Source organism: Anopheles arabiensis, chromosome 3 (assembly GCF_016920715.1).
Source record: "Anopheles arabiensis isolate DONGOLA chromosome 3, AaraD3, whole genome shotgun sequence".
Classification (NCBI taxonomy): domain Eukaryota; kingdom Metazoa; phylum Arthropoda; class Insecta; order Diptera; family Culicidae; genus Anopheles; species Anopheles arabiensis.
In genome coordinates this window covers 39,184,208-39,209,906 of record NC_053518.1, presented here as the reverse complement: position 1 = coordinate 39,209,906, position 25,699 = coordinate 39,184,208, and the positions used below count along the sequence as shown (strand labels likewise).

Sequence of the window (25,699 nt, the reverse complement as noted above, 5' to 3'; positions counted from 1 at the left end):
GAGAACATCATAAAACAACACACAGAAACGCTTTGCCACCATACCCGCTAGACTTACCTTATATCGTCGATGCAACTCTTCTGATAGTCCGATTTGACATCGTACGTCTTGATGCCAGTGAACTCTGGCTTGCCACCTGCATACACACCCTCCTGCTTGTCCACTGACAGCCACTGATGTCCGTCGAACGAGAAGCTTTGGTTGAAGTTGGCACCCTCACCTCCGTCCAGTTCCAAGATGGCCGCTGAGCCGTACCGTTGCACCTTCACCACGTGCCACTGTCCGTCATCTACTTCGACCGCCGTCAACGCTACCTCCTGCTCCTCCACCTGGCCCGTGTTTAAGCTGTACCGGAAGTACACCTTGGCGTCCTTCAGCTCGATGATGCCGTATTCGCGCATATGCTGATCGCTGATGCGGAACAGCTCGCCATACGTTTCGCGCGTGCGGAACCGCAGCTGAATCTGTGTCGTGAACTTATCCGGCTCGAAGCTGAGCGCGTACTTCACGTAACTGTGCGTCTTGAACGTGGTTGGAGTGGTGGGCAAGCTGCAGTACGTGCCCGTCCAACCGGGATTGCATTCACACTTGGCCTCGACATAGCTACCGACACACTTGCCATGCTCGAGACACCGAGCGACCTGCGGATTCAGATCGCACACCTCCCGCGTGTACAAACAACCGGGCACACTGCCCTTAGACAGTCCAGGGTGTGACAGGTCGTACAGAATTCCGTTGTGCTTAAACTCGCGAATGCACCCCTCGAAACCGACCCCAACCGGCATGTACTGCCAGCGGCTGTAAGTGTAGTCAAACTTGTCCCTAAACACACCGCCAATCTGGAGCGGCGTGTTGAGATTCAGATATTCGTTGAACTGAGGTACCTTGCCCAGCGCCTGGCAGGTGTGGTCGATAAACTCGACCAGGTTGCCGTCTTCGGCTTCGGTGATTTCTGCCGTCTTGCAGAAATCGACCACCATCTTCACCTGCTCAGTGTCCCAGAACAGATCGATCCGGTGCCATTCGCCATCGTTGAGCGGATGTTTGGTCGCAATGCGTAACTCTAGCGTACCCGAGCCGTAATCAATGAGAAACCGAGGATAACCCTGCTCCAGCTCGAGTGCAATAAAGTCGGACAGCTGCTTGGACGTGTCGTCCTCCTTCGGTGGTGTGATAGGTCCGTTGTAGAAAATTAAACCATCCGGCTTCGTTGTGATGATCTCGACGCTAATATGCGACTTGTCGCACATGTCGAGCGGTGGGTACCAGGCCCAGCCACTGCCACGGAAGCTACGTACGACCTGCTGACAGCGGGGCCCCGTGTAGCCTGGTGGACACGAGCACTTGATACCCGACTTGGAATCGGTGCAGCGACCACCGTTCAGACAGGGATGGGATTTGCAGGTCTGCTGCTGCTTGTACTCTCGCGAGCTGCATACACACTCCGCCGTGGAGTTGATCTGAACCCCAACCAGGGCGGTTTTGTTCGCATTCACTAGGCAGGGGTTCGTCTGGACCTCGATGATGCTGGTGCACGACCCGGCACAGTCCGCATTCTCCAGCAGACACTCGTCCACGTTTACCATCGTGATGTTGATGCCCACCTCCTGCTCGATTTCCTCCTTGTGCAGCAGTATCACGCCGTTCAGCTGCACCGCCTTGTAGAAGTACGCGCCATGTACGGCGAACCGCACATCGATCAGCGGCACCGACCGATCCTTCATCTGCACACTGAAAACGTCCACATTCTTCACGTGCACGTTCAGCAGCTCCGCCAGCTTGTCCCGGAACCGCTCCAGCTTGCTGCGGAAGATGTTCTGGGTGCGATAGTTCCAGATGCGTATAAAGTCCTCATCCGTAATGCCGGTCAGCCGGATCGAGCCGGAGTTGACGATCGCCTCGTACGAGATGTGCTTCACCACCACCGACATGTTGGCGTACGATTCTTGCGCGTGCTTGCGGTCGTAGATCTTGAAGCGCAGCTTGTAGAGTCCCTCGCGTGCACCGCGCCGCATCGTCACCATGCCGGATGTGTCGTGCAGCTTGAAGCGTGGATTCTCGGCCTCATCCCAATAGAACAGCTTGTCCGAGATGTCCCAATCGTCGAGATCGTTAACGAACACACGCCCGATCGGTGTGTCCGGCGCCTGGCCTTGGTAGTTGTACACGATCACCTCCTTGGAGCCGGGCTGCATGATGTTATCGTTCAGATCACCGATCGTGATCGTCAGCGTGCTGGTGCCGGTATGGGATGGCGTTCCCGAGTCCTTGATAACGATCGGAATGGTGTACTGCTTGCGGTATTCGCGATCGAACGAGCCGAGCGATGAAATGATCGCCATACCGTCACCCTTGTTACTCTGCTCCACCTTGAAGGACGTCCGAATCACATCGTCTGCGTCCGGGTCCATGCGGAACTGGAACGGTGCCCCATTGCCCTCTAGCCGGTCATCCTTATCGACAGCGGAGATTTCGATAATCTTCGACGGCGGTGAGTTTTCGAGCAGAATGGGCCGATAATCTTCCGCGAATACCGGCGCATTATCGTTGATGTCCTTCACCAACACGGTCAAGATGGCGGAGGCCGTGCGCGGCGGTACACCGTCATCGGTGGCCAGAATTTCAAGTGAGTGTTTCGCCATCGCTTCCCGATCCAGTTCACGTTGAATCGTCACCGTACCTTCCTGGTCGATGGCAAACTGGCGCTTCCGGTCTGTAGCACGGTTAATGCTGTAGGTAATTTTGCTCTTACCGCCCTTGTCAATGTCTTCCGCCTTGAAGGTACCCAAGTTTTTCCCCACGTCCGCGTTTTCATACACAGCCGCCTCGATGTGCGGCTTCTTGAAGCGAGGCGTATTATCGTTAATATCCTTCAACTTCACAATCACCCACGAATGGTCAACGTGGTACTTGTCGCTCTCATCGATCCCATCGTTATCGATCACTTGTATCCGAAAGCGGAAGCCATTAATCTGCATCGGATCCTCGTAGTCTAGCGGCTGGACCACCTTCAAACTTCCCGTACCGTCCGCGTTCTTTACCATCGCAAACTTATCCGCCCCGTAACCGCTGCTTTCAATGATTTTATACTGGAAATTGTTTATCTCATCATCGTCATTCACCGTCACGGTCAGTATCGGTGCCTCGGGCAGCACGCTTCCATCGGTTTCCTCCACCTCGACGAACCACTCGTCCTTGGTGAACCGAGGCGGCATATCATTCAGATCCTTCACCTTGATGGAAGCTGTTCCCGTACCCTTCAAACCTCCGCCATCGGTGGCCACTATCTGCAGCGAGTAGTCGGGCGTCTTCTCCCGATCGAGACAGCATACCGCCGTCGTGATGATTCCCGTGTCCGGGTTGATGTCGAAGATCGGCAAACCAGTATCCTCTTGGATCGCGTTCTTTTCGATCGAGTAAATGATCTTCGCATTAGTGCCTTCGTTGATATCGTCATAGTCTTCGGCCTTTATTGTCATCACGTACATGCCGATGGTGCCATTTTTGGTCACGTTTCCATACGCAATCCCGTTCGGGAACTGCGGCGCATTGTCGTTGACGTCTTTCAGGTTGATCTGCACCTCCGTAAAGCCCACCAAACCTTCGCCTCCTTCGTCCTGCGCAAAGACGGTAAACTTCCAAGACGCTCGTCCGTGTGGTGGATCTCGGTTAAGGGGCTGAACATTTGGAGGAAATGGTGTTTAAGGAGAACAATAGGCAAGAGAGGAAGAAAAAAGTTATCAGTTTCCATCATCACGGATCATAAAGATCGGAATGTATTATTCTATTAAATGGTTTCGAAATGAAATTTTGTTTGACTTAATAAAGCCTAACAAGACTCGGGACATTGCTAGTTCATTGCGTCGGCTTTGTTCGTTACCGGCAAGAGGAAGTTTACAAAATTGCTTGATTTAATTAAAATACTGTATTTACTTGAGGTTAAACTATACTAACTGTCCGGTATACCGAGCTTAATAGAGTGTTCTTTTGGTCCTACACAAATAATTTCGAAACCCGGCACATGGCACAAGTTGGAAGTTTTTCGGAACTGAAGCAGACCACAATTTAGTTTTGCTATGAGAAAGTTTTTCCATCGCTCCAAGGCTTCATTGCACAGTAGAGGCACATTAACTCTTGCAGACGTTTAAATTTCCACACCGGCATTTTCCGGTGGTAGAAAACAGCAGACGAAGGCAGACGAAGGCGCGAGACCGTGAGCGGTTTCGGACACTCCTGAGGCAGGCCAAGACCGCAAAGCGGTTGTAGCGCCGGATAAGTAAGAAAACTGCTGCAAAGACATTCAACGGTCAAACAATTCCAAAACAAAACGGTTTTCACATCCCTTTCCGCAGTTCTCATTTGTTATTCGTATTCTTTCCATTAACCGTTACGGCTAACTGCAGTGCTATCGTTTTGTATGTCGTCACTGGCAGACAACGGAGGTTAAATCTTGCGTACGCTTCCAAGTGCAGAGTGTTGACCTACCTTAAGTACAAATATTTCTCCCGTGGCCTTGTTGATGTCAAAGTTGCTGTCGGAGGGATTTTCGATGTCAATACCGGGCCCGGTCAGGAAATAGATGATGTTGTTGAGTCGGTCCACATCGGCATCCGAGGCGGTAACCTGTTCAGGGCAAGGGGAAAGTCATCAATTGATAAGCAATAAGTGGCTAGTGGATGTAAAAACACGTATAAAGGGGAAACACGAAAATTCAGAAAAGTAAACAAAAGGGAACGCTTGTTTCTACGAAATACCGAAATCAATAAACGAAGAAAGATAAATTCAATAAAATTGCAAGGCCGCAAGGCGTACGATAGCCTTTCTCAGGTTTGCTCTGCGCCGTGTCAAGCTCAGTCAGCATCGTAGCAATCGTGAACGGGAAATATGAATACTTTGCAACCGGATGATTGACATGACTATTTTTTCGTTTAGTTCGATGATATCGGACAGAAAACATCAACGTACACCTGGCGTGTTTGGGTAGGTCGGTTGGGCTTGACACGGCTCTGAACAGCCATCGTCTGTCAGTAGGAAAATTATTTTTTTCATTTTTTGCTGCAAATGGCACTGCTCGATGATGTTGAATACTAAGAAGTAATTCATTTGGTTGGAGGTGAAATTGTTCAATATGTTTTCCACTCATGCACTCATGGACTTATGCCCCACCAAGAAGGTGTTCGACACCGATCCCCAGTTAGGCATAAGGCGCAGGGGAGCATAGCGAACTCGATGGCTGGACCAGGTGAAGCGAGTCCTGACGGAGATCGGGTGTCTGCATGGATGGGAGGCTGCAGCCAGCCTCGTGGTGTATTTGCTTGTAAAACAAACATCATGTTAACTGATGCAATTACACCAAGATAAGAGGATGCACGGAAGATAGTAATCTATCGGTTGGATGCATCGCGGTTTGAAGAGGCCCGCCGAGCACTTAAAAGTTAAGTTCCATTACATCGTCTGAGCAGCGCGTTGTGAATTTTATTCGCTGTATTTTTGTGTTGCTGTTACGAAAGGAACGAGCGGGCTGTGCATGAAGGTGGCATACAATAGCGGAGAAAATTGGCGTCAAGTAAATAGAATAGAGTTTTTGTCTCCATCAGTAAGGAGCTGTACGCCTGTGTCCTCATGGCAAGTGCAAAGGAAACAAGAAAAAGTAACCGAAAAGCAGCCAGCACGACACAACCAGTTCGCCGGTGGTTATGTAAATTTTAATAAAATTTCATTCTCCTCGATAGCTGCATAGCTTTTTATCTTCTCCTGGTTTCGTTTTCCACGTGGCGACATTTTCCTTCCCCAATCTACTTGTATTTTTCTTGGCCTGTGGGCCGGAATTTCCATTCCAAAAGTTTGTACGGTTCTCAGCGTTTTGTCCTGTGTCGTTGCGTTGTCGTTGTTCGTGCTGCTTGGACGAGGTGGACGAGCGGAAATGGTCAAATTTATGCATACAGTTACACCATGTTCATTCGATTCTATTTCTGGTGCAAACATTGTGTATGTTTGTGTGTAACATTCAAAGTCGAATCGACGGTACTGGGAACGTATCTGTGTCAAGGATACGATGGTGTGGGTCACATTAAATGAGCTTTTGGGAAGGCGTGCGAGTAGGCGCAACATACCGACGCCAACCGGAAGGAATTTGTTACGGGAGTGTATTTATATTCATTAAAAAGTTTATTTCTCAGATTTCACACTCATTCTAGCCGGTGTTCGCGGCCATCCAGCCCGGCAAAGCACCGAGTGACGTTTACCCAACGCGAAGGCAGATGGGGTAAATTCACAATCAGAAGCCAGCTGACGATGCGTAAATTTTTGGTGATAGCTCATAATTATGCGAAACGCTTTTCGCAGAAGTTACCCGACGCGGCGACCGGATGTAGCTCGCTCACCGGATGTGCAAAGCGCCTGTGGCATTAAATAGCGATCTGGTTTTGCGAAATTGCTTTGCTAACAACTGGCTTTGCTGCTTGTCTTGAGATTTTTTTTTTGCTTTGCTCTGCGGGACCAATTGAGGCACTTTAAATGTGTGACAGCTGTGAACCATCAATCATCACCAGACACGCGAGAATATGTGAAGAATTGAGCTAACGGTAGCGTAGTGTAAAATCCCCCCAAAAAAAACACACACTCACACAAACACAGCAAACACACAAGTGCATTCAGGATAAAGTGAGTTAGTTAAACAACAAGTAGGAACAATATCTGCACAAAAACACAAATGACGCAAGTGGCAGCCGATGTCCCTGGGAACATGATAAAGTGTGATACTACCTCCGGCTCTAGCAAGTTGTATGAGAAGGTACTTGACGACACTCGAATGAGGAACAGCATATTGGCATACGTTGAAATGTCAGGCAATGGTGACACTGGTATGAAAATATCAACGGACCTCTAGCCACAAATAACGATTGTTTAAGACATTCGACAGTGATAAGAGGAAAACAAAGAGAAAAACGGAATAACAGAGGCAAAGAGATGAAAAGTGAGTACAGTAAAGTATTTTTCAGGATAGAATTTTCGTAACGGCATCTCTACCCCGTCACAAACTTGTTAATATTTATCCTTCGCCTCGTTAGGATGAGCTTGAGAGCGAAGTGGTCCTGTTGACGAGTAGTGAAGCAACCGGTGGCAGTACGAGCTATTCGATTACTGACTTTTACCGTCATCAAATTGTGCTTACAATGGGCACGTTGTTACGGACAACAGGATAGACCAGCTAAAGCTAAAGTCCCATAATGGTTTTCGTGGAGCTCACGTTGACATTATTATGGTCGTTATCGTTTTCCCGTCACGTTGCAAATCCTGGGAGCAAACAAAGTCTAGCGTGCGATACGAAGGTTTGAAACGAGAGAAAAGCGGAGGATCATGTGTGGCCACCAGAGACACGTCAAGATACTAACTAAGACTATGCTTTTGCCTCACTGAAAATTTACTCCTGTTCACGCAAGCAGAAAAGACTGAAGACGGCTCGGTTCGTATGCAAAAGGGGTTTCTTGAATTTGTGACGTTTATCGGTACGGGTGGCAACCGCTGGTTTTTTGCTGCTTATATTATATTAATCCTGTTTGATGTAACGTGTAATGAGTATTTTCAGCGCAAAAAGAGACGGTAAAAACTTTAAATAATATTTACGAGAATTATTTGCAAACGAATGATTTGGTTCGAAAATATGAAAAAAAAAAAACAATTTTTCCATTCAATTTAAGCTTTCATTTAATTTTGTGCCTAGCAAGCACTAGCAAGGCTAACACTGGTATACACCGGGAAAGTGACGATGAATGTCTGTATGAAAGCTGAAAGCTACCCCATTAGTTATGACGACCGATGCCCAATACTAAAAACATGTTTATTTTCATGAGCCTCCTCATCAGCATCACCGTTTCCTTCACTATATCCTCACTAGCTGAACAGCTAAGTTTTAACCGTTCAGCAAAGTTTCTGCTTAATTTAAAAAAAAATCAAAGACTTACTATCTCAACGAACGTGTGCGTCTCTGCACTGGCCTTGTGCAATACCTTCGTAAGACCCAGATAAGCCAGCACATCTCTGTGCCCATCGGAAGCGTTTGCGTTTCGGTTTGTTCCGGTTTGATATGTGTGGAAGGTGTCATAAAGCATGCCCCATTTTATGACCAAACACCACCGACCAAGAGGAGCAATGTAACGGTCAAAGCCATAATAGAACGTTCGAAACCAATAAACATGATGTGTGTCTTCCATCGAACGGAGGTCATTTATTTCACTTCACCCCAGGGAAGTGCTGCCAAAAGGCTGCTACCATCACACATGCACGTCCTTGATGCCGGGAGTGTTTTTTTCTAAACCTTTACGAAGCTAATGAAAACTACAATCTATCTTCTCAGTGCCCCATGGTTCTCGTGGGGACGGATATAGTTGAAACTACCTATCGATGAGCACCGGGCTCTATCCGCAGTGGGACACTATGCCACGTACACATCGTCGTTACGATTTTGGGGAAGACAAATGCTGTGTTTCTGCTAAGAGGACACATTTCCGTCTCTTAGCTAGAGAAAAAATTAAGACAAGATCTATTGGTATTTAGTGTAGCATCCTTTCGTTTCGAGCACAAGTGAGGTCATCCTTAGAGTGGCGGTCTCCAAGAATTTGTGAGAACTTGTGAGCATAGGTCTTATTTTCCGTTTGCGCTAACAAAAGCCATCCTGGTTGAACAACTTCCCTGATACGAGGATGTTAGTTGAAGTATTTGGCAGCATGTAACATCGGGACGTATTTGCTACCTAAGAAATCCTCGAATATGCTCGAAAAACTCGACATTTGGTTTGCGCAAATTGAATAGAATACTTCCCCCTTTTCTTGTTTGTGGGAATCTAGCTGATGTAGATATACATTGTAGTATACCTTGGTTTGAGAAACTCCTTCATTCATTCTTCCTATAGTTATCCGCGGTCAAATGTCAACCGTTGTAAGCTGAAGCTGTCTTTTGATTCTGGTGTAAGACATCAGCAGAATAGTCAAGTTACGCTTTTGTGTAGTTTTGTAGAACCCTACCACAAGTCGTTTCACGTTAACATAGGACAATCAAAACAAATGGAGAACCACTGAAAATGGACCGTAATAAGCTACGCTTCTCTGGCTCATATAAGCTACGTTTCTCTTTATAGTACATCCGTATTCCCAATTCCTCGGTTCCTTTGTGTGTTTCCTTTACTTGAAAAACAATCTGCTAACTTTACGATTGATTCGCCATGCTTGCAGTTCATCGTTGCGATTCACAAATGGGAGTGTTGATTGGAGTTAGCACGTGTGGCACGAGTGGCCCGGTGGATATAGATGTAGCTTTGGTGCAACACTTTACGGCCACGTAACTGTATGGACGTGATTTCCCCAGTTCTTTCCCATATTGTGGAACAATTTGTTTTCTTGGATTCGTTTGTTTTACTCCTTTCTGGTGGTACGTTTCTGTTACGGCCTTTTAAAAACTGTTCTTGCTACCGTTCCATTGGCGGTTTGATAACTGAACTTGGACTCGATCGTGGGCCATGTTTTTGGTCTATTATACGACACGTTTGTGAAGTCTACAATTCCGTCGAAGGTGAAACCGTATGCTGCTTTCTTCGAGCGATCTGAACGAGGGTGTAAGTTTGTGAGTTTGTGGAAGGGGAGTAAATTTGTCACAAAAGAGTGGAATTGTTTTTATGTTTCACGCCATCCACGTCGATCCCACGTGTGTGTGTATTCAACCTGCTCCTGCCGGTTACTTTGCTTTTCTCGCAAAGATAAAACGATTTTTGGGTGAAATAATGAAACCAAAAGCAGTGTGCCACCACGACTAGCACATGACCTAAGGCAAAGCGAGCAAGATGGCACTTGCTCGATGACAGTACCGTACCATTACACTTGAAAAATAGTGTACGAGAAAGTTTGGAATCTAACTTTAACCATGCAAAAGTCGCATAAGGGAGTGCATGTATGTTTTACGGAATGTATGGTGCTTCGCCGTTGACTGCATGCTACCCCAAGTGACATTTGCTCGAAATTGTTTTTCCATATCTGCTTGATTAGTACTCGATACGCCTGAAACTGTGGAGTTGTGTATGATCAAGTGTGTTGAAAGCGCTAAGATTTGGTGAGTTCGTAAATTAGACTTTTTTCTTTCGATGGACGATGCTGTTGAGCTCATTTTACATTCGTAGCTTTGATTTTTATTCTCAAAAAAACTGCAGTACGCCAATTGAAATTGCGAGATATTTATGTCATAAGCACATTGAACAGGCAGCAGAATAAAAAAAAACACATGTAATTGATTAAACAACATTGGCTTCCTCGAGCTATACTAAATCGTATGAGGCGAGGAAGTAATGTGTATAAAAAGATGTGTATAAAAACTTTGAGGACAAAGGCAGCAAGAAGAGGTGATTTTGTGTTTGTCAGATAATTAAGCATGTTGTTGGCGGCAGGTGATTGTATTATCAAATGACAAGAGCAACAAGAGTGTCCCATAACCGAACATAATTAAATGCACAAATGTGATTCCTGTGTACGAACTTTCCAGCGAAACAGAAATATTTTTGTAGACGAGCTTTTGGGTTTGATTGATTTGGTCCCCTGGCTAAAAGAAACAATCTCAATACTTACGCCACCTACCAATCTCAATACTTACGATCACCTTACCATCAAAGGTTGATAATCTCTAACGATCAATTATTACAATCAAATCGTTAGCAGCTCTTCCTGATATGATGATGCCGATGATATGGCTTCGTATTTATTATCCTAATGGGAAGTTTACTTTCGGTGTCCCATTTTCACACATATGACCCATTATTTATTTTTTTATTAAAAGCCAATAGCGTCCGCGTGGTTCACCTTCACTAGAGTGATAAAAATTACCGTCATCGGTAAGGTAGGAGATATCTTAACTATCTGCTCACTTTGCAGTTAAGATGCAATTTCTCACTGCTCATGGGTCTCAAGGGTCGTTGGTCATGGAGGATAGATAACCACGTTTGCTGCTTTCCCGTTTATGCGAAGCAAAGCCCCAGAGAAACCCCCACGGAGGAAACAAAATAACAGCGTGACGATCCTATGAAATTGCGCTTTTGCTTTTACCGAAACCGCTGGCTCGAAATAAGTTTCCGAAAATAATTTTGTGGTGGTAGTTTCATTTTTACTGAAATGGGTAGTAAAACCTCGTTTCCCTGACCAAGTAACATGGGGTTCGGTTGCTTTTCGAGCTTCCGTTTATGGTTTTTTGGGCAAATAAAACGAACCAAAAAAAGCTGGTGCGATGGTTTTGATGCTCTCCGATGACTTCCTGTGATTTTTCTTTCATTAGCCATATCGGTAAATGAAAGAGCCGGAAATTGTGTCACCACTTTGTTGCGACCCGAGTCATCGTGCCCGTGCAAATATGCTAAGTGTCTGGACGTTCATTCAAATGGGCTATTTACCGGATGTTTCCATTTGGTAGGCAAAAGCGTATCTCAGTGAGGTTGAGCCTGTCTAAGGGAAAGTGTGTTTGCCGGAGACGAGGGATGGGGGCTTAGTTGTCATCATAGTTTTCAAAGAACGGAAAACGATGTTAAGATTTTCAGTCCCCGATCTTCAAACACTCCCTTATCCCTCCGTTCCCTTCAGTAAAGATTAATATCAACGCTCCGATGGCGTGCCAAAGTGAACGTGACGGCGTCTGTCGCTCTGCGGTGAAATATATAACATCAACACAAAAAGCCGTACTGTAGTGACCATTGGCAACAGCACACTGGAAGCAGGATGTCTTTCTTGATGCATTGTTTGGGGAGGGTTGCATTGTCTAACTGGCTGGATCTCCGACAGCTAGGCTCGAACATCATGTATACGTAAAACTTTCCTTATCAAAGTATTACGCTGTGTCTTACGAAGGTGAACTGTTCGAAGAACACTGCCCCTATCCCAAAAGCCGGCAAACAGCAGTCGACTGGGAAGTTTAAGCGCTGAGACAGCACAAAAGAAGTAGTCGGACGCGATTTCGCTTGTTTGTTCTTTTCCGAGAATCAGCCGCGGTATTCATGATGGCTTTTGAACATTCTTTCCGAGCGGAAAAATTCATTGGTCAACCGTGTCCACAAGGCTGGTGGTAAGGGGCTTGGGAAGAAGCGTTAAGTTGAAATAAATTATTCATAGTTTGCCAAAGATCGATCCTAGAAGAAACCAGTCTACGACGATAGTCGTGATGGCATAGAGAGCAAAACTTAAGAGACATTAGCAGACCAGTTAAGCAGGTTAAAGGACTCTGGGCTCCTGGGATTCATAATAAGTGGAATTAGTTTGCGTCAGCGAATTTTTGGCAAAGTTTTGAAAACCGAACGAGGGAGAGAAATTACAATTTCCAAGGCTTTTACTTGCCCTAGAACTCAAACAACAAACCATGCTGGTTTCGCGGGTTAAAAGGGTGAACAGGATTTCTTTCTCTCTCTTTCTCTATCTCTCTCTCTCTCCCTCTCTCTCTCTCTTTCTCTATCTCTCTCTCTCTCTCCCTCTCTCTCTTTCTCGCATGCGCGATGCTTGGTGCTTTGATTTCAGCTAAAAATTCGACTAGCACAAAAACCAGCTTTATGAGCTTTAGTTTTGGTTGCTACCATTTGCAATTGCTTAATCTAGTCACTAGGTAGAAAGTCGTAGATAGCAAGTTAATTAGAATGCCAATAGAATAGTCTTTTTCTCGCACAAAACAATGATAAGTTATTCTAGCTGGCAGATATTACCAAAACATCACCAACTAATTCTCTACATTCATTTTTCATAATTATTGCGGTCGTCCACTTGTCAGCGATGAAAGATTACATTACATTTATTTACTTATTTTAAAATTTTTATCAAACGATATACTTGGATCAAAGGGTTTTGAATCCCCCAGCGACAACTACACGGGATAGAATGAGAGATAGCAAGTTCAAGCAAAGCTCCACTTTGAGCCAGCAGTGTGAGCGAGTTTAAGACTCACGCACGTCGGACAAAGTTGAGAGCATCCAAACAAGAAACCGTGTGAGAGACTTTTATTTTATTTATGTGTGTGCCCTCGCCCACCCGGGATTACGAAGTGCTACCATCATACGTTGGATGGAATTATTTCACAATCGCATTGTTGAGCTGCTTACAATGATCGGAGCGGGAGAGAACGAGAATGGAAATAACACAACATACCCGGTGCAAAGCAGCTTGCGGGAAGGGATTTGAAATACGGCTGTGTTTTTTTTTTGTGTATGGTTGTTGTTTGAGTTTTATTTCGTTTGGTCTTGGTTAGAGCCCTTTGGTCCCAGTGCGTCCAACTGGAAAGCCATTTTGCAGCGATTCGTAGAACTTTAGCCGGGAAGCATTATGATGCCTCAGTGATTTGGGAATTTTCGGTTGACTTGCCCGGCTGGTGGCTTTTTTCCTATAATTCCTCTTTTCTTTTGTCTCTCTCATACTTATTCGATTGCACCATTCCATTTTGGGAACTAGCACACTGCGTTCCAGGCATGGCAAGTTTCGATCTTCCCTATCCCTCCTTATACAGAATATATGCTGAACTTACTTATGCTGAACATACCATACTTAAGACGTCGACTGAATTCCATTTTCCACGACCACAGAATCTCTCCCAAGACTCATCCTTGGGCTCGAGCCATTATCTTGAATGATTATTGTTCTTATGCATATTTTATATTTATTGTTATTTTTCAGGATCTGTCTGCTTCCATCCGGCTCATCCCAAGCATTTCTGGGAGTGTGTAAGCTTTCGCTGCGTGTTGACCGTGGTGTTCCAATGAACCGATTTCTTAGCACTACCTATCGATTGCACATTTCTGCTTGTGGTGGGTGCCCATCCCGAATACCACAACAAACAATAAAAAACATCTAAAGGAGTGCGTCAGGGATCAATGTTAATAGTACCTCAGGGCAGCTGGTTTGCAGCTCTCGTTCTCTCTGACCGCACTGCTATACGCCGGAACTTCCCTATCTCTCTGGACGATAGGTCGTTTTTACTGAATTATTAATCTGCAAACCACAAAGATAGAGACAGAGAAAGAGAGATAGCTGTGGATTCATGCAAAATGTCGCACTGTGTACGGGGTGGAGGGGAGGGGGGGGGAGGAGGGAGTGCTGTGGATTGCCTTGTTAAAACCATTGATAACGGGTCGTAGCATCGACCATAATTCATAATCTGAACTACTCTCTCCTACGAACCCCCTAGTCAGCATTTTAGTGGTGGGAGCTCGGATTCGGACCTACCCAATTCCGATCCCGTGTTCGGAATCAATTCCGGAGCCAATTTCGATGCTGGAATCGATTCCGATTCCGGATTTTATTCTGGAGCCGATTCCGGGATCGGCTCCAGAATCGATTCCAGGATCGGGATCGGCTACGGAATCAGAATCGTCTCCGGAATCGGAATCGACCTGGGAATCGCAATTTGCTCCGGTAACGGAATCAAGCTTGACTGAAGAAATGGATTGGTTTGAATTGAAATAAGAAGTGTGGAAAGTGAAATAAGTCCGGGAATATCCATGTGAATGGAACATTTACTAGTAAATTTTGATTCTTTGCCGCTATCAACACAAAGCATCATTGGACCCAAACGCCTATTCCTATGACGATGCCGAAATCGACTCCGTTTCGAAGCCCATTCCGGAGCTGATTCTGATTCCGGAGCCAAATACGATTCCGGAGCCAAATACGATTCCGGATCCGATTCCGGTTCCGGAGCCAATTCCGATTCCGACGCCGATTCCGGAGCTAATTCCAGAGCCGATTCCGGAATCAATTCTAAAATATAGGCTATCAGATTAGTTACACCGATATGCCATTCAGAAGGGGGAGCCTCTTGGAGCGGGTAAGTTATTGCAATTCGATCACACCTAGTTCTAATGACTTTCCAAAATTACTGCCAGCAGGCACAGCCCACATTCACACTATAAAACACTTTGTTTGATTTGGTCAGGTTTAGGTTTTGGTCTTTAACTCTCTATCATCTCCGGTACACATGATCAAGGCAAAATTGAACTCATTTTGTGAGAAAATTTTCCAGAGCATTGCACAACCAGAGCATTTTTCTGGTTCAGTAAAAAATGGATTTGACGTTTGATTAGCATCCCATACAGTGTGCCCTCCCTAGACTCATGCGTCCATGAAGCTGTAAATTGCAAACTCCTTCCTTCGCAGGATAGTTGACGGTCCCTTTGGGACTGTCCCTTAGCACACAGAAAAAGTGTGTGTGTGCCCATTAATCTAACAATTTGGCATCAGCACCAGCATTGGATTTATTCGAAATGGATTGAAAAACCTGAACCTACGCAAGGTTCTTCGTGGATCTGTTTTGCAGGCTCGGCTCAATCAGATCCTATGACCCTCGTTAAAAATGTCTAAGAAGGACAAGCAAACGTTCCGTTGGGATCATGTATAACACACACAAAAGCACAATATCTTAAAGCGAATCGAATGTGTGAAGGGAAATGTACGCAACAAAGACCTGGTAAAAAGTGGACCTAACTCTAACACCCCGGTGTACGAATGGTTAGTAGTTTGTTCAGGAGAAAGACGCTCGCTCGTATTGTCCGCATTGGGACAAATGTGCTCGACCATTTTGAATGCCTTGGTAAAGTATTGAAATAGTGGGAGCAGCCCATATTCACCCTCAAATCAGTTGTTTGTGTTGGGCGGGAACGTTACGAGATACGGGATGATATTGGGAAAGATAAGCACGAAATCAAATCCCACACCCCGTCCAAATGGACCAACGATACCGGTCTTTGAATATCCCTGACTTTTCGTTGCAGGCTTTCTAGCTCCTCAAAAATAAGTCACCTCCAGCCGAACTGTTTCGAATGCAAAGGGTCAAATGGTCCCATCCGGCCGTTTAATTGGATTTCTCTATCGCCGTCTTTTTTCGTACACTTACCCGCAACACACGTTTAGGCAGTCCTCGGTTGTCCTCCTCGGTAATTTGAGTGCGATATGATGATTTCTCAAACACCGGTGGATTGTCATTTACATCGCATACGTTGATCAGAACGGTGGTGTAGTTCTCCTTAAAATTATCCGATGCCGTCAACCGTAGCTCATACTGATTGGGAAAACAGGGCCAAAGGGAAAGAAAACATGGAGACGCATTATTGACCATGTACCGGAGGATGGCGAAGAAATGGGTAGTATTGTGAGTGGGAACACGCATAATCCGAAGCATTAGCATCTCATGTGGTAGAGTAGCTACCTCTGTGGACTTACCTTTTTGATCTTCTCATAATCCAACGCCTTGGCTACGTACAGGGCGCCGGTTGTGTTGCGTATCGCGAACACATTGTCTATGTTACCGCTCGAGATCTTGTATCGTACACCGAACGCTGTAATGAAAAGAGCAAGAGAAGGAAAGGGATGGTTATTAGTCCGGATGTGTCGCTTTAAATAACCATTAACGTTTCCCATAAATATGTGTGCTGAAGTTGAGCGTTGAGGTGCTTCAAATCGTGTGTGATAATTAGCTCCTCCCATCGCAATCACATAGTAGGTGCCGACATTCTTCAACCGATTCACCGATGCTGTGGTTGATTTGTGCGCTCCCTAGACAAGGCAATAGAGCGTTACAAACGAGCGCAGTACGTGTTGAAATGCTTCATCGGTGTGCAAATTAAACCCCTTCACTTTCGTATACGTGTAGGCTGTTTAATTGCACTGGCGGGACTGAAGCCTCTCCTCTAGTGTCCATCTTCTCGTTGGATTAGTTAGAAGGTTAATTTTAAAGTTGGTTTACGGACATCGCAGCAAACGGTGCACAGTTTCATTTTAGATTCCGAATTTATGCAAACCAGCTGGGTGGGAAGAACCAGAGAATTATGCTAATTTCCAACAACCACATCACGCTCCAATTGGTTCCAGTCAGGAGTAAACCATTCATTGAAGCTGCGTTATAATGTTTAAGTATGCGTTGTATTCCTATCACCACGCTAAGGAATGGATTGGTTGTGTGTGCTGGTGCGTGTGGTGTGCGTTGCCGAAAGCATACAATCCGAACACTTCTTTACCCCGAATCATGAAAAAATTATTAGTTTCATCCTTTTGTATTTGAAATATGTTTAGTTGCACACATGTGTTATATAAAATAAGGATTGTTCTTGCCTTGAGTAAACATTATGTTCGCAGAAACGCTTGTGTGAGTGTATACGTTCTTTGTAGTGTTTCCATTGTCTGTCTTGCTGCAAATATTTTTGATTCGAACTTGTGAAGCGACCCAACGGTGACAATCAACGAGCTCTCGCTACCACAATCGGCGGCTGTGTTACATCGTTCCAAACTCCACGAAGCCAGACGGAACATCGGGTCGCATTCATTTGTCATTTTTCATGTTAAATATGGTACATCCCTGTTGAGCTTCCGGTTAACCCATAAAATCCCGCAGCTGGTTATGTTTATTACCATAAATTTTCATAAATTACTGTTCGCCACGCCAATCTGGGGGTGAAGCAAATTCATGTAGGAGAAGTGAGGGTAGTTTCAACACTGTGTGTATGATCATTAGTGTTGGAAGATTCAGGATTCGGAAGAGTTGAAGATTCAATCTCTATAAAGATTCGATCTGTCCGGATCACGTTTGTAGGAGTAGAATCCCAAAAAGATTCCTTTGCGATTGGAATTCAATTGCGATTCGATTGGGTTTTGGATTCGTTTGCGACTCGATTACGATTGGGAATCGGATTGCGATTCGATTGGGATTGATTTGAGATTGGGATTCTGATTGGGATTGCGATTCGATTGGGATTCTGATTGCGATTGAGATTCAGTGAGGCTCTGATTCAGGCTGATGTAGCGAGGTCCATGTCGCGCATAATGAACGTAATTTTCGATGCTATGGGATTTGGAAGTTGTTGAGGCAGTGTTTGTATAATTGTTTAATTGTTTAATTTTTTATTGTACATAAGTGATTGGCCAAACCAGCGGCCTTATCACTGAATTAAAACTAGAACTCAAATAACTAACACAAAGAGCAGGTTAGACGCAGTGTACAATGTCAAGACGAATCAACAGAATCTTGTAGGTTGGTGCCAGTCAAATGAAGTGTAACGCTGATTAAATTTACGTGCCATCGCAGTCATAGGGTCGTTCTCGCTGTATGCACGTCTTGTAAGGTCAGTTCTTAATAGTCTGTAGTTACGGAACACACAACATTTATGTTGACTCTAACCAGTGGTTCTGGCGAATCCATCTCACCGACAATTAGGTTGGACATAAACGTACATTGGGCATTATCACGTCTCCTAGCATCGTGTATCCAGACCAAACAACAAACAACGAGTATGATACGATGGACGAGGGGTTACATTACGCCACGGAGTGAAGTGTAGGACAATAAGTGTAACTCTCTTTTGGACAGCTTCTATCCTATTTGACCATACACTAGAGAACGGACACCAAACTGTAGAACTAAACTCGAGGATAGAACGAACATAGGACTTATACAGAGTTAACAAGCAATGCGGGTCATTGAGCTCTCTCGAATGTCGACGAATAAATCCTAGCGTTTTGTTAGCTTTGTCTAAAATATCACAGTAATGTTGTCGGAAATCTAGCTTGCGATCCAGGGTGACTCCTAAATCCCTGACCGTATTGCACCGCGCTAGTTGTGTCCCTGATATGCTATAGATATACCTTATCGGACTAGCTATTCTAAAGAAAGACATTGACGTACACTTATCAACAGAAATTAGCAGGTCGTTATTGATACACCAGTCAGAGAAAACATCAATCGATCTTTGCAGAGAAAGAGAGTCGGAAGTGTTCCGTACGATACGAAACAGCCTAACATCATCCGCATAAAGCAGGCAATCTGCTTCCATAATGGCCAGTGTTACGTCGTTAATAAAAAGCGAGAACAGCAGTGGTCCCAAGTTGCTGCCCTGAGGAACGCCAGATGAACTCTCGAAAACGTTAGAGGAAACACCATCGATTTGTACGTAGTAGCTACGGACCTGAACCAATTCACCAGCGGAGTAGAGAGACCGATCCGGGTGAGCTTAGCCAACAGCAGGCGATGGTTCACGATCAAACGATCAAACGCAGCCTTAAGATCAGTGTATACTGCATCTATCTGAGCTCCGGAAGTAAAGGCTGCGTTGCAGTTGGAGTGTAACAGTGTTTCTGTAAGCTGTAAAGAAATTTTTAAGCCACAGTTAGCATCCTTAACTAAAAAAATGGGGTCACCATTTACTCAACTAGACGCTATATTCCCGGCCTTGATCGACACATGGGTCGAAGAGGTTTTTACAACACAATTGAACCGTAACTTCACGTAACTGATAAGTGATTCCGGGATACGTAAAGGAATCTTTTCGCCATTTTTCTCACACCCTATCCAATACATTTCTCTTCAAGCGAAGCTTCTTTTCTTCAGTATGCTGTACCGTCCGAGCGAATTAATAACAATGTGACCGTCATAAGCTGATTCTCGCTGTTTCAGTGGTTCATTGTTGTCCATTCGGTACCTAACGTGTTTAGAGCATATAGATAAAATAAGCTTTCACGAAAAAGAATCAAATTGTATAGCTACTTGTGATGTGTTGGTTAGCGAGAAATCTATGACAATCCGCAGAGGATCATTTTTGTTCGTGCCAACTTGCCACATGCCAACGAAATGAATTTGTGGTTGCCATCCACAGCTTGATGATTTAATCCCACTCCAAGGATAGTGTTTCACTGCTCTAATACAATGTCGGGCGAACCTTTGATGCTTGAACTACGAATACATCTTGGCGATGCATCAACAACTGACATCGTTGTAATTGTCTACTCCGATTATCCGGAGATGGATCTTTTCGGTGACACGAAAATTTACTTCGCCAATCCGTGGTCATGATCAGCTGCAACAAAAAATGTGTATACAACAGGTAAATAACGAAGAAAATAGAAACCTGGAAGTGTTTTCACCGAATAATTCTATATCAGTATTGTGAAATCGATACAGTCTGTTAAGCTTGTCCGTGTATTGGTGTTCGAACTATGTATTGGTATTCGACAATGTGTAACATTTGATATGAAAAACAATCAAACAAATGACATGCTCACAAAGGAGCCTTCTCTATACCACGACAGTTCTTTCAGAAATTCCGTTTTTGTGGAAAAATTAAGCACAATATTTCAGGCTCACTGTCATGTCGAGTGTCCTTTTGTTCGGTGCGTTTGTACGATGGAACAGAACTAGACTTCTGTTGTGCTCGCAACGTTAGTTAGTGCTACTTTCAACTTCGGTGAAGTTGTTTTTGGTCAGTTTGACATGATGAATGACGGTTGCGGTAACGGTGAATCCTTTCCCGCGGCGAGGTTGAAACTTGTATCATCAAACCAACTGCCGGACACTGTGTTTACTTTTTTTTTGGTAAGTCATATTTTCAAACCTCACGTGCGTTATTTGAACTTTTTTTTTTGTTTTTAAGGCAGTGATATTTGTAATGTTTGGAGAAGTTTATGTTGGAGCTTTTCTGGGAAGGTTCACATGCTCTGGGGGTTTCCATTATTTGCAAACAAACATTTACAACAACATTTTTTTAACATTTACATACAAGTCCTGTTTCGGGCAAGTTAAAACATGTTAACCTTCTTAAATGCATGGGCTCACTTTTAATTTTGCGATTCAAAACAGGTTGTTAGAAATTGACAGGTAAATAATTATGTTTTGTTAAGAAATAACTTTTCTTAATTTTAAAAATTTAAATTTTTAAAACTTTTATTATACTGTATTTCGTGATTATTTTTTCAAAGAGGCAATAAAAAGCACATCTTCTCCTTTTATAATGAAAAATTTGAAAGAAATACGAAATAACGATACTAAAATGCTGGCAATAAGCTTTAGTTATGATAAAAGTTTACCAGATTTACAAGTTTTATACAGTTTCAAACTTGTAAGTAGGACATGGAATACAAAACTGTCACAGGGATGATTAAACATATCTATGCATTAGACAACCGTATGCTTCTGAGAAAACATTTGAGTGATAAGTGATTGAACAATACTTTACTCTAATGAAATGTGTATGAATGTGTTTGTTTGAAGTACAGGCTGCAATTGAGACATGACTCCATCGAGTTATGACGACATGACGATGATTCGCTGACACGACGATTTTGATTGAGACAGTTCAAGCTGACATTTAGAACAAAGTAGAACAAAGATATATTGTTTTAATGTCTTAGTGATAGCCGTTTCATACACATTTTTAAAGACCTACCCGATCTTAATTATTTACATTGTGTGAATTACTTATCGAGTAACATTAATACATTATTGAATATTGTTTTGATTTAATACACTTTATCATAAATTTTAACTCTTGAACTTCGGAACACGAGTAAAGTGGTAGGCTTTTCTGAAATGTCGAGCAAAAAGTTGTAAGAGGAATTCTAAATTAGAGATAAATTGAGAAGCAAATCTACTTTTGAGAGGGGATCGTGTCCCTTTTTTCGGGGCCCCTCGAGATAACGGGTCCCTACACGGCCGCTTAGTTTTCGTAGTGCTTAATCCGCCTATGACGGCGCGCGGTTTCTCTTGAAAACCACGAAGAAACCACAAAAGCTCTTAGTATCGAGATGATTACAGAAAATCGTGCGGTTCGTAATTGCCAATGGTTTGCCGTTTGCTACAGTACATTAGAGCAGCGCTTCACTTAGAACCCTTGGTGTTGTTTCGCACTAGGCAGCAGCATCATTGCGAGCTTTTCCATTCAACTTCGATGCGGTTTAAGAAGGCCAATATTGGCTCAACTACTTAATGGATGGATATCGATTTCAATCACACTAGCTATGGCACACGCAAGATACACATACATACAGCACATACATAGTAAAACTGCTTGGTTTTTGCTCCTCTTTCTTTCCTCTTCCTTACCTCGAAGCACTCGCAGCAAGGACAACGGATTGGACATCTGTCGATCCTTGAGCAAGTACATTCCTATTCGCCACACGGATTGGCAATCGGGTGATTGGTTGGGACAGAAAATTTCTGTTTCTCGCGTGGAATCGACCGAGCAAGTTGGTATGCAGGCAAAGCTCGACGGTATGCGATTCGCAATGCAACGTTGAGCAGAATGCACGTGAAATCTGGCAAATCACTTACTGAAATCCCTTCACCGTCGAGCTGTTACGTTCAAGTGGAATGATATTTTTCGTTCTCTTCCCTTCTCTGTCTGTTTATGAGACGAAAGAAGGCAAGCGTGATAGTTTTTTTTTCTTTATTGCCACCCTAGTTTTCTTCTCTGTATCGCCCATCAAAGCTAAGCGAGCGATACATGGATGAGGATGACTGTCCTTGCATTTGCAGAAAATGAATAGCAGTCACCTTTTCATCTACTTTGGCAAAGTAAAACGTGTCTCAAGGATAATGGAATGGAAATTTAGTACAAGTTCGTGCCATGGAAGAAGTAAAATTAGCAAACAAGAAAAAGCAAAGGTATAGTTAGGTTGCAAAAAACTAAAACTTTTCATCAAGCACTTGCAGGGAGTTTTTCTCTTCATTTAGAAATAGTATGCCATTTCCTTTTAAGTGCAATAAATTATTTTTCAATTTTTTGTTGCACCCTGTGTGAGTCTGTTGAGCGGAACTAATAGCACTTGCGATTTTGTTGGCATTGCAGTTTTTGATTTGCATTTTATCAAACTATGATGCAAGTGGAGAAATGGAATAAACGTACTTCTTTTTTTATGTTGTAAGCGATGGATTAATTGATTTGAAGAGGCGAAGTAAACAAATAAAAAAAAAAACTTTTTCATCGTGCACAATCGATCCATGTTTTGATGAAGTACAATACCTTTGATATTATTACTAATGATTCGTTTTTAGATTCAAAAGTAATATAACAGCAATTTCCATGTGAGATTAAAATGAGTGGAATATTTATGACTTTGTGACTCGTGTTTCTTTAATTCATATTAAATTATTTAAGTAAAACCTAGCAAAAATATGATTATAGCATGTCAAGAATTTCATAATCCTTTCAATTTTAACATAATTTCAGTGTGATGATCTCGTTGTTAAATTGTTTCCTTCTTCTTTTTTTAATTTTTCAACGCAGCGTAGCGTAGCGCAGCATGAATTAAAAACTATCATGTTGGATTGCTTATATCCACAACATTTGTATAAAGACTACAATTGAAACCGTCAACAAGTCCATTGTAAGATGGATTTGACAATGTACACTGTATCATTCCCATATGAATCGATACTTCCCGCTGGTGGTCTATTGCTATAGAAACATCCGAATCAGCCGGCAGGCGCCATTTGTTAGAGAACATCGGAAACACTAGATAGAAATTATGACATTATTTTGAATGATCTGTTCATGGTGTCCAATCCGTGCCGTTACATCGCTTCCACAAGCACAACAACAGACGGTACACCAGCAGCACGACAAATAGAGCAAGATGTTGCAGCCAGTGTCTCGGGAGCCGTGATATGCTTTGGTTCAGCAGCTTCAGCTTCACTGCAATCGCAATCAGTGCCACAACTCGCACGGTTCCACTCCATGAGACAACGAAAACGGGCACAAAGCAACTTTTGTCATTAACAGTTGTTTTGCTGTGTCCCATTGTCCCATCGATGGGCAAGCTTCGAAAGAAGTCGTTAGGAATGTAGAACTGCATGGCATGGAATATATCAAATAGTGGTGAAGAGATGATTTTTCATTGTTGAAAAGTTTCACAGATTTAATTTTTTCATTGCCTTTACATTCCAGTCGTAACACTGGAGCCTTTACACTGCCGTACACACTCCAGTTCTGCCTTTTGCGTTCTGGGTGCAGACAGTGTGTTGGATTGTACGTGCACATTGAGTTTTTTTGCTATCTTCTCGTGTTGGTTTTGTGTAGGGCCAAATGAATGAATACGAACTGATTTTTGGTTATTTGGCTGCTTGCCCTCCTCAGGGTAGAAGTTGTATCTGTGCATCATTGCGAGCGTTAGGCTGGTCTTGACAGTGCCCACAACATTTTTGTGCCAACAGTACAATGTCTGCAATCGGAAATCTGAAGGAAAATAGCTGTCTAGAGGAATTTAGCAACAATTGCATGTTTGCGTTGGCAAATTGATTTGTCAAAATTTACAAAATAAATAGTTTTACATAGAGAGATGGATCTGAGAGATGAAGAAGTTTATAAAAACAGGTTTAAATATGAATGTTAAACAACTAGATTTATTTTAAAATCTTCTTTTTTTGATTCAATACTTCTTTTTGTATTTAAGCAGTTATTTTATACACTTTGTCAAATTAAAGCGGATTTATCAGCATTGCGAGTCTTTTATTTGTTTGACCTCCTGTTGTTTTTTTCCTAGTCATAACCTGAACGGTAACACTTCTTTGCAAATTTCTAAGCCTTTCCCTTGCGCCAGTCACATTTAGCTCGTTGTGAACGTGTTACCATTAGTGCGAAGCGTGACAATGATGGTGTAATTTAATTTAATTGTGCTACCTCACCACTGGAATCAAAACTACATACGCTGCGCATAAACGTAACCATCCTCACTGCCACTATGAAACGTTTCCTGGAAGATTAGGGTTGTTTAAGCTTAAGTAGCTGAAATAATGAAACGAAACGAAAACTAAATCATCCTGAGCAGACCGCATTTCCATGCCAATGGTGGTTAAATGATTGGAAGATGCTATCGTACCGCCTTTAACACTTTAAGCGCCGCGTCATATGAAATCGCATGACGGCTTTGTTCACCGCTCAGCTCTGTATCTGACGCTCACCAATTCTCTTGATAACGAATGAGGTAGGAAAGAGAGAACGAGAACGACATGTGCTACGCTGCTTATCGCAATGAAACAAAAGAGTGATAACAATGGCACGAGAAACTGTCGCTCTCATCGCTCTCTTGTCATGCGCTACGTGCTCACTCGCAAACTGTGACGTCAGGCCGGCGGTCAAAGTGTTAAACTCTTTCAGTATTAAAACATTGGCGTTTAATGGATGGAATGTACTATGTATTCAACAAACTCATGTATTCAAAGGATTTGTTGGTTATCCAAAAGCCCATGACGAAAATACTGCTGTTTAAAAGCATGCACTGTGGTATGTTCTTTTAATAGTGTTTAAAAACTTCCCCTAGGAGATTTGCCATTCGCAAATTGTGGACTTTTAACATGAATGTAGGTTACACTGCGATAGGATTACTTGTACTAGGCGATTCAATATAAATTGTGAGTAGTGTTTCCATCCTTGGGTAGGCTTTTTGGGGATAAAGCAACTTTTTACAATTCAACGAAAGAATAGCTTTGTTTTTACCTTTTTGTACCACCATTTGTCTTTTTGGGAAATATCAACTTTATAAATTCAAACTAAATAAAAATTGGTTCTTCGTACCACCGTTGGTAACACTCGTTGTGTTTATTCCACATAATTTAAAAGATTGAAACAATGAATGGTTTCTGTCCTTCAGAAAATCGCTATTAGGTCGCATGGTATTTTATCAGATTAATTAAGTGCAGACACCTTTATCACCTCACTCTCACTGTACCGTTGTTGAGGCTTTGGGAATGTGTCAGGAGCAATGCTGCAATGGACGTTATTTGATGAGCTAACAACTAGGATCTATTGACCAATTAGTGGAGATATCAAAAACCACATCAAATCGTCATGTCAATGAAATACGCTTTATTCATCACCTGTCATCTTATCTTGTTGCGTTGAAGATTAAATGTCATACAGATGGTGAGGACCCCAGAAATA

The 25,699-nt window shown here is 43.4% G+C and overlaps 1 protein-coding gene across 1 annotated transcript in view; it reads right to left on the bottom strand.

The window, feature by feature from the left end:
- The window catches only part of LOC120899783 (neural-cadherin-like), a gene marked incomplete at its 5' end in the record, with an annotated part of 638,244 nt that overhangs the window by 4,768 nt on the left and 607,777 nt on the right, over positions 1-25,699 (bottom strand). The window contains 2 exons of the mRNA XM_040305999.1: positions 58-3,677; positions 4,486-4,623. Of these exons, the coding sequence (XP_040161933.1) occupies positions 58-3,677; positions 4,486-4,623 (3,758 nt within the window). The remainder of the gene's footprint in view (positions 1-57; positions 3,678-4,485; positions 4,624-25,699) is intronic.